The sequence below is a fragment of the Porites lutea genome, chromosome 5 (assembly GCF_958299795.1).
Source record: "Porites lutea chromosome 5, jaPorLute2.1, whole genome shotgun sequence".
NCBI lineage: Eukaryota > Metazoa > Cnidaria > Anthozoa > Scleractinia > Poritidae > Porites > Porites lutea.
This window is the reverse complement of record NC_133205.1, coordinates 24,734,822-24,744,821: the sequence shown is the minus strand read 5'-3', so window position 1 is coordinate 24,744,821 and position 10,000 is coordinate 24,734,822. Positions and strand designations below refer to the sequence as shown.

General features: G+C 40.1%; 1 protein-coding gene across 1 annotated transcript in view; it reads left to right on the top strand.

The window, feature by feature from the left end:
* Positions 1-8,783, top strand: part of LOC140936520 (secretory carrier-associated membrane protein 4-like) — a 43,448-nt gene extending 34,665 nt beyond the window's left edge. The window contains exons 7-10 of the mRNA XM_073386005.1: positions 65-239; positions 5,128-5,229; positions 6,060-6,177; positions 7,412-8,783. Of these exons, the coding sequence (XP_073242106.1) occupies positions 65-239; positions 5,128-5,229; positions 6,060-6,177; positions 7,412-7,537 (521 nt within the window). The 3' untranslated portion in view covers positions 7,538-8,783. The remainder of the gene's footprint in view (positions 1-64; positions 240-5,127; positions 5,230-6,059; positions 6,178-7,411) is intronic.
* The last annotated feature ends 1,217 nt before the right edge of the window (positions 8,784-10,000 follow it).

Below are 10,000 nucleotides of genomic sequence, written 5' to 3'. Positions count from 1 at the left end.
GACTTAAACTTTTTTATGATTACTGGCTCTCTTAGCTTCCCTATCCATTTCCTTTTTGTTGCAGCTTACTGTTTTGTTCTGTTCTTTAACTTCCTTGCTGCAATGGCCCTACTGATCAAGGGACCTGGTGAATCAGAAATGGATACTGGTGCAACTTTTGGCCTGTCAGCCTTATACTTAATAGCTAATGTCCCCTTATCCTTCATTGGCTGGTACAGGACATGCTATCGTGCTTTCAAGTAAGTTTTTTTGTTTTACACCTGCATGCAGGACTGGAAATGTGGGCCATTTTGCAAACTGGCCGCATATTTCCCACCTTGAAACTTTTCCAGAGGACCCAGTCTGCAAATTTGGTATCACACTGATTCCACGACCATATAATGAATGAAGAACATTTGGGATCAATTTAGGTTTCTGGGAAACTGCCCACCCACCCCTCCCCCAAGGGAATTGTCAGAAATTAGTATGGGGGGGGGGGGGGGTGGGAATTTGAAATGGGGGTTCGGAAATGAGGTGACCCATTCCTGCCATGGGAGTGAAATTTGCTAACCCTCCCCTTGAGCTTGGCCTAAAATATCATGACCCTCCCCCTATTGTATAAATGAGAAAATCTAGTTCTTGCAATACACTAGGGTGAGTCAGTATTGTGAAAACTCAAAATATATTTCTAATCTGTTCTTAGTAGTAGGGGAGGCACCGGTTACTCCGGTTCTTTGCAGGGGAATTCTATTAACTTGCGGGGGGGAATACATTAACGCAGGGGCAAACATAAAACACATTTTCTCGGGGCAGTACACATAGCAAAATCCTTGCGCTTTTTCTACCAATTCCAACGTTAAGCGGAGATGAAACGGGCAGAACTGACCGGGTAAGGAACTGGTTTTATCTTCCGTCAGCAGAGGTGAAGCGCTCGATTCGACTTGCATGTTTGAAACAATGTTTTAAAAAATGTTGGTGATAGTAAGACTTTTTCCTTAGCAAAGCGATTGCGAGAATGAAGTGCTGAAGGGAAAGTGCGCTTTTATGTTAAACACATAATAGATTGTTTACTATCCAATCAGGGTTAAAAGAGTAGGGACATGATATCACTTTTCTATTTATAGATTATGATGTCAACATTTTTTGATGACGTCAAGCCCTAGGGTATTCTGACGTCACTTGCTCCTTGCCAGCTACAAATAAACTATGACATCATCCTATCTTAATGGCATGCATGACGTCATCGGCATTAATTTAAACTATGACATCATCCTATCTTAATGAGATGCATGACGTCATCGGCATTAATGTATTCCCCCCGCAAGTTAATAGAATTCCCCCGCAAAGAACCGGAGTAACCGGTGCCTCCCCCACTACTATAGCTGTATAAATACATTTTAGATGACAGTATTAAGAGTCCGACTCTGATTCTGACAGCTGATCACTTGACAGAATAAAGAACTTCCTTTTTCTTCTCTGGGTAAACCTCTACATGATCATGGGCATATATTTGCATGACCCTCCCTTTTAAACGGCCCAATTTTCATGACCCCTCCCTTTTCTGCAGTCTCAAAAAAAAAAAAGGGAGTAGGGACGAGGCGTTTGAAATACCGCCTGCCAGAAAACCCCGGTATTTTGAATAGTCCGCACACCAGTGTGCGGGGAAACGGATTGGTCGAGGGCCATACATATGTCAATCATGTTAGATGAGCCTTCGCGTATATTTCCCAATTTAGGGAGCAGATGGCAAAGTGGAGAAGACGTACATGTAAAGTGATTGTGATTTCCGCTTTAAAAAGAGCATAATTGATGACCAAATTGCCGAAATGGCGTCTTTAAACTTCACAGCCCTGGAATTGTCTTAATTTAGCCGTAAGAAACAAAGGTCAAAGAAAATTAAAACACTTTACGACTGCATCTGAGATCAAATCCTATCAGGAACACCTACAGAAGAATAAACCACCGGAAATGGTTACTCAGTATGCATGTAACAAACCAGCTTCATGACCTTTTAATGTTAAGCCTAGTGTTTATGCCTGCCCATATGTAGCAATATTTAATCCCTGTTGATTCATATTTGATTTGGACATGATTTCTTTTAAATTTAAACCTCGCATCTAAAATTCATTTAAATTTAAAAGAGTTTCATTTAATCCTTTGGAGATTTCATTTAAACTTCTTACGAAAATCCATTTAATCTTCGATTAAATTATGGTTTAAACTTTGACATTTTCATTTAATTCATTCTATCCATTTAAATTTAAACTTTGGAATTCCCATTTAAAATTTACAGAAAAATGTCTTTTAAACTGCTGAATTCTAACTTAATCCTTTAAATTGAAACGTTAACAAATTTCTTTTTAACTTAGCAATGTAAATTACATTTAAACTGCGAAAGTAAAATTCATTTAATCTTCCTGAGGCGAGCTCCGCCGGGATCACGTGCTCAGGTCAAATGGCAAGGTCACATGTCGTATCCTCGGCTACCATTTTTATCTGCAGTAGAAAGTGTGGACGAAGGAACAAAAGGAGGAGTGAGCGAATTACTAAGCGAAGCGTCAAGGCTTCTGTCTTCCAGCACCTCTTTTAATGCTGCTTCAAATTCCACTTGTCCAGCTGCGATACCACAAAAAACATCGACTAGTTTTAAAAACTAGCTAGCTTTAATTTGTACCCTTATTCTTCTGATTGGTATTCTTCATTTTAAATAAGAAACTCTTCTTCAGTAACTGAGCCTTCTGCGAAAGAAATTACATGCGAGTTTCGCATATGACTTCACCATCCTCTGTTTTGTTGTCTGATCGTAAATTGCAAATTTTCGCGCCTTCTTACCGTCATGGGTCAGGCCGCCCGTAAAGCAGCCAATCGTCCCAGTTTACGGTAGAGAGCTATCTTAAATTCCCTAATCTTCTACAGAGACCGGTGGATGAACTCATAGATTGTTCACCGTCCCCTATTTTCCCGTAAGATCGTCGAGATCGAGCGCTATGCGGTACGGGTTGTCATGTTGGATGAGTGTCAAAACTACTTAGGGGGCGGAGGAAGGTTTGGGAGGAAGCGAGAAAAATAGAGGGACTGTAATAACATCACTGCAGCTCGCCTTCAGGAGGCATGACAGGAATTTTACGCCTTTTACCATTCATTCATTAAGAAACTCTGCTGGCAGTGAAAAACATGCCAGACACATAATTTCAATTCGTTTAGGAGAAACGGTGTTACAACATTCCCCTGGCCAAGCTGCTTCAAAAGCATGTTGGCTTATGTGATTCATCCGCAAAATGCCTAAATTCCTTCGTGTGTTTGGGCAAGATGTGCCTTATGCTATTATGAAAGTGTACGTTTTATAGAAACGACGACTTGTCAAAGCCTTGTCAGTATCGGCAACTTAAACTAAACCCGTTGTCACTTGACGCAAATTAACATCTATTGTCTAATTACTAATCAAACGCCTGCGTTGCTGGTACAACGCACTCCGTGAACGCGAGCTGCAGTGATGTTATTACAGGCCCTCTATTTTTCTCGCCCCCCTCCCCCTAGAGCTACATGTACACATGATATCCGATGTCCGCCCCCTCGGTCATTTGAAAATCAAGATGGCGGCCATTAACTGTAAGACACCCTATATCACAACCGCTATCTCACCGAAAAATAGGGGGCTATGAACAGTCTGTTTCGCTCGGCATCCCCTGAGCACGCCTGAGAGTTTCGTTGATTGTCGCCTGCGGTATCGCAGCTGGACAAGTGGAATTTGAAGCAGCATTAAAAGAGGTGCTGGAAGACAGAAGCCTTGACGCTTCACTTAGTAATTCGCTCACTCCTCCTTTTGTTCCTTCGTCCACACTTTAATTTACATTGCTAAGTTAAAAAGAAATTTGTTAACGTTTCAATTTAAAGGATTAAGTTAGAATTCAGCAGTTTAAAAGGCATTTTTCTGTAAATTTTAAATGGGAATTCCAAAGTTTAAATTTAAATGGATAGAATGAATTAAATGAAAATGTCAAAGTTTAAACCATAATTTAATCGAAGATTAAATGGATTTTCGTAAGAAGTTTAAATGAAATCTCCAAAGGATTAAATGAAACTCTTTTAAATTTAAATGAATTTTAGATGCGAGGTTTAAATTTAAAAGAAATCATGTCCAAATCAAATATGAATCAACAGGGATTTAATATTGCTACATATGGGCAGGCATAAGTGTTGCAAAGGATGAAGATTTACTCAGTCAAAGTTTAGAATGTTACATGCACTGTTTAGTGCTAGTAACCTTCGAGCGAGAGCCGAGAAAATAAAAAAAACCTCTGTTCAAGCGAACTCACAAGGTCACGTTTCACATTGTTACGAGCTTAGGAGTCGTGTTTAGCCTGTCAACGCTTATTTCTAAACTGTCTCGCGCGAAAATAATCGGAAGTTTCAAATTGCAGGTTTCTCTTTGATTGGCTGATTTAACTGGGATCAGCTAACGTGACAAAAGTGGGCGGCATTCGAAAAATCAAGGTTCTCTGGCAGGCGGTATTTCTCGCGGCTCCGCCGTCAAATCTCACTCGACTATATTACAACGACTCCGCCGCCAAATCTCACTCGACTACTACACAATACCGACAGCTACGCAGGCTACCCCCCCCCCCCCCCCCCTGCTAATTTCTGACAAGTCCTTAAGCCAACATTTTGCCCTAAGCGAGTAGTAAGTGATAATGTTGGCTTTGGGGAGGGGTAGGTGGGCAGTTTCCCAGAAACCTAAATTGATCCCAAATTTGCAGTAAAAATTAAACCCAACATATTCCCATGCAGTGATATGAAAAGTATCTTGGTGAAATGAAATCCCTTTAGATCCGTAAGTTGTAGTTAGGTGTAAATTAAACTGAAATTGGGCATAATTATTGCTTTTAATTCACTTTTTCGTTGATCAAAGAGAAAACCTTCTAACACCTTTACTGGTATGGATGCTTGTCTTTGGTTATAGTACAGCCTAAAATCAAGTTGATGACTGATCCTCTTATAAATTCATGAAGGATTTGAAGACTTGATTGGCGATGATTGATTCTTGTGTTTGTTACATGTTTCCTGTCAGAATAACCAAACCGAAACAGCCTTTGTTAAAGTTTCAGTTAGTTGGAATCAAGTGTTTTTTCCTTTTTTTGTATTTTTCAGGAATGACAGCTCCTTTAACTACATAATTTTCTGCCTAATCTTTTTTCTGCACATAGGAATAAATATTTTTTTCTGTCTTGGAGTTCCTGGTACAGGAGCATGGTAAGTTCTGAGCATACTTAAAAAATCCTTATAGGTTACCCTTGTCCTTTCAACACAACACACAGGAACTTTTAATATTATATCCCATTAAAATTTAATCTCCGATTAGCTAATCAGCCTTCGCACAACTGAGCCCAAGGCATTTCCTCTATTTATTATCATTCAATCATGGGTATTATCTTCAGTAAATAGTTGTTAAGTCAAGGGCATACGTCTGTGGTTAGTCAGCAGTATTAATTACCGATTATTGATTATCATTTAATCATCCCCAGGTGATCTGGCCGTCAATGATAAGCCAATCAACATTGAGCCAAAATTATTTTTAAAGCTGGACAGAATTCTTTCTGTGCCTAGACCGTACAAACCAGCAGCTTTGATGGATTGTCAGAAATACCACTGTTTTCAGTTAGAAATATTCACAGTCGTCCATTCATATAAGTACTTCTCATCTTTCTGATACCATCTAGAGTTCTACATGTAGCACGACGTTGGTAACAATCCCAAAATTCATGATAAATTTAGCACTCTAACTACCTGAACCACCATGAAATACAAAAATGAAACTGATGGCTACAGGCCCCTTGTGTCATCTGGGCTTCGTATTCTTCTGTTCAAAAGCATTTTCACGGATAAGTTTCTCGTTTCTTTATAGAGCATCAAATCATTACATTGCAGGCGAAAAGAATAACTTTTAAGCTTTCATTTCTGAATTGAAATTTAGCACTAACCCTGGGTTGTCTTAACCCTGCTTTGAACAACCCGGCCCTGGACTGTATTATTATACTCATGAGATTTACTTTATTTATTGTTTGTTTGTTTTCTTTTTTCAGTGGTTTTATCAATGCAACTGAGGAAATACACAACAGTGTACCAGTTGGAGCCATGATGTTTGTGGCCGGGGGACTGTTCTTTCTTGGTGTGATCGTAGATATTTTTCTTCTTATAAAGGTTTGTCTTCTATATAATCGTGCCAGCTAATTGTAGCAAGCTAAGAGGTATCATATGATAAATCAATCTGATTCCTGGAGATATGTTTGTAAAAGCGGGGTTTGAACCCTGGTTTGACATGTCATTATGCATAACGTTGTATACAATTACAAGATGATCTTCACAGCTTGGAAAAATGGGAATCCGACTGGTGTATTGAATTTAATCCAAGCAAGTGCAACGTTATACGAGTAACACGGAGACGTACACCTTTCATATTTCAGTACAAACCTCATGGCAAGGTCCTGGAAACTGTTGATACTACCAAATATTTAGGGATCAACCTCTCGCACGTGATTTACGGTGGAATGGTCATGTAAATGAAATTACCACCAAAGCAAACAGGACTCTGAACTTTTCTACGCCGCAATCTCCGCACTTGTTCGGCCAAATCCAAAGAACGAGCATACAAAGCCCGTGTGAGACCAATTGTTGAATACAGTGCCGATGTCTGGGACCCTTGCGTAGCTAAGAACGCACAACAGTTCGAAATGATTCAACGCCGAGCAGCTCGCTGGGTACTCGGGTGCTACGACAGATTAGACAGTGTCACTGATATTATATCTTCTCTCAAATGGAGATCTCTGGAGCTCAGGCGATCTCACGCACGTCTCTGTCTGCTGTACAAACAGTGTAATGGATTAGCCGCTTAAGATTGCGACAAGCTTCAGAGAGAACATAAGAGCAGGATGGACATCAGGCTCTCGTCTCTCAGTCATCGATTTGAGTAGCTACGTTGTACACGTGATTATTACAAGGACTCTATTTACCCTAGGAAGTTCACAGTGGAACAATCTCTCACCAGAAATTATAGCATCTACTTTGTCATGTTCATTTAGGCAATCCCTGTGTAATCTTACATATTGATTAGTAATTTTGTGTTTTTTTTATTCATCGTCGTAATTTTTATTATTTAAAGCAGTCTGCAATACTCTGTTAACCGTTTAAGTCCCAATAGTGACCAACAGCAAATTTCTCCTAACGATATCCATACATGGTCATGAGATTAGGTTATGAGAATTAATAAAATGATCATCTAAGAGAAAATACTTTGATCTTTTATCAAATTCTCTTAACTAATTCTTAAAGGAAATGTATAGAGATCAGTTTGGAGAATTTGTATGTGGATATTGGGGCTTAAAGGGTTAAGAGTGAAGACTTAATCGTAAAGTAAAATATTTATTGATGTTCACAGGTACACAGGATATCCCGCATGGCGGGTGCAAGCTTTGAGAAAGCTCAGGGAGAGTTTGCACGCGGAATGCCAAGCAACCCGCATGTGCAGAACGCAGCCACAGAAGTAGGTGATAACAGGAAGTGATCAACAGGTTTAAGAGGACATTATTATCACATAATTATGGAAAAACTGAGGCTGAGAAGCTGTTCATAGACGTATCTGGATTCCAAAAATATAGAGACTCTATTTGGTAGTGGTATTAAGTTGATCAATGCAACTTTAAACCTGAATCTTGGTTGCATTTTTTTTTTTTTTTGAAATACCAGGTTTCTTCATTAATCAGGGCTCAAAAAAGCCCGATACACCTGGTATTCTTGGACAAAACACTGCAATTTTTCTTGCTGGGCGAGTAACTTTTTAAAGCTTATGTGCCCAATGGGCAAGGATCCAGGCAAGTCATCTTGTAACCGAATCGTTCAGCAATGGATCTGTGCAAGCAAAGTGTGAGAGCTATTGTCCAAAGGACAAGGTGGAATTCGTCACTTTCGAAACGAGAAGGGGAACTAGACTCCGTTTCTCGAAAGGCGGGGAAAGGTGTTTTATGTTTGCCGTGTGGGCATTCAAGATTCAAGTTTCAATAATTCTGATAATGATACAAAGAAGCTATCAGTTAACGAAGCAAAATTGACTGGTTTGTGAGCTAGGAACTGTGCTACTATTACAAAGGTTTTGATTTTGAAATTTACCTTCGGGCCCCGAAAAGTTTCCGGGCTTTTCGAGAAACAGGTCCCTGGGGCCGAGTTCACTTTCGCAAAGACTTCTGGGACTGTTACTGGAGACAGGGAAAGAGTTGGCCAATGGCTGACAAGCTCGTTCCCAGTAACGATCCCTGAAAAAATTTCATGACGCATTTCGGCTCCAGTTCCCTTCTGTTCTCGGCGAATTGCATTTTTTTGAGCCCTGCCTAAGTAATGAATTTTTCAAAGTTTCTCATTCTAAAGACTTGCTGTCTTTACAGAGGAGTAATTTCAGGAGTTGTTAGCTTTTCTACCAGTCGTTTTCAGAAAATTCTGAATGTAATGTTTAGTGCGGCCAATTCCAGCCATCATGAGTTTTGAATTAGTAGAGGAAGGCATATATTGACAGTATAAAATTAATTTAAGAGCCACTTAGTACAAGGAGAGCCAACCAGAGTTACTCTGTGACATTTTAAAGGTGTGTTATTTTTTATACGTCATTGTGGTGAAATGTCGCGTAGACCTGTAAAGAATTAAATTGCTTGTAAACATAGTACTGAGGTGGTGTAACCTACAACCGACCAAACGTGGCAAATTGTAAAATTAATCTTATTTGTTGAAGGATATGAAGTAAACAGTGCAGATTTACCAAACGTACGCTGATTTTATGATTTTATAAGGGTTTTTTCTTCTCAAAATCGGTTTAGCGTAACGTAAATATAGTTTGAGTCTCACGCGCGCGAAAATACAGTGAATGAAATTAAAATACAATGACTGTCACCACAGCTCGGCTGGCTATCCTCTTTTGGTGTTTTCATTGAAATATGAGCATCGTCGAACTTTTATACACGTATAGAATAGAAAGTGAACGTCAAGCCGGCTACAGGTCATTGCAAAATAAAGGCCGGGTTTGAACGAAAATGTTTCAGTAAAAGTTGTTGCCTGCGGAACAGGCATTAGTTTTTCGCGTTTTTTAGCTAGTGGAGACAAGCGCGAAGCGAAGTCTCCAGGATTATTAGGAGTTTCCTGGATACGTCACAGATCTTCTCGTGTCCCGTACAAACGTGAGTCACCAACTCTCCCGGATGAAACTAAATTTGAGCCAGTACTAGAAGCTTGAATTTAGCCTAAGCCTCTTATAACAAAAAAAAATAATTATTTCTCCCAATTCATTTTTTCGATCACAGCACGGTTTTTGTGGCATATCACTATTGTTTTGGGAATGGGGTAGCATGTACACAGACGTTGTTTTATTTTTCTTTTCGTTCTCTTCGAAAACATCGGCGAACGCGAAGGACACGAACTTTGAAGAGAAAATAGAGGGTCTGTGAACAGGCTAGGAATGGGGATGCCTAAAACGCGGGGATGCCCATATCACTCGTGTAACAACGATACTCCCTGAGCCACACCCATAATTTGGGACTAGGTTGATTTGTGTTTCTGGGGGAGGGGTAAAACTGTCGGCCTCCACCTCTGGAGAGTTTGGCATCGGTAGGCGTTGGTGCTGAGTTTGGTGCTGAGTTTTAGTGGGGGACTTGGGGATCCATTGGGCTGCCGACTGCGCGTTTTTAAGCCGGGGCTGTACAGTGCCTTCCTCTGGACTGTTATGAATTAAAATAGGCCAGTTAGCCTTATGAAAAAGAAACGATTGGCATTATTTTTAACTGGGGCATATAGCATATTCCTTTCTTGAAAGGAAAGATTTTTCACACGCAGGGAGTCGAGAGACCTTTAACAAATTAAAACTTTGCCCGTGGGGACCGTGGGAGGTCCGCTTGTTTCTGCAGCTCCCTCGCAGGCTGTCATCGAATACTGTATTCAGATAATCATCCCGCGTATAGGGTCAACAACTCCACGCAATAAGTTAATC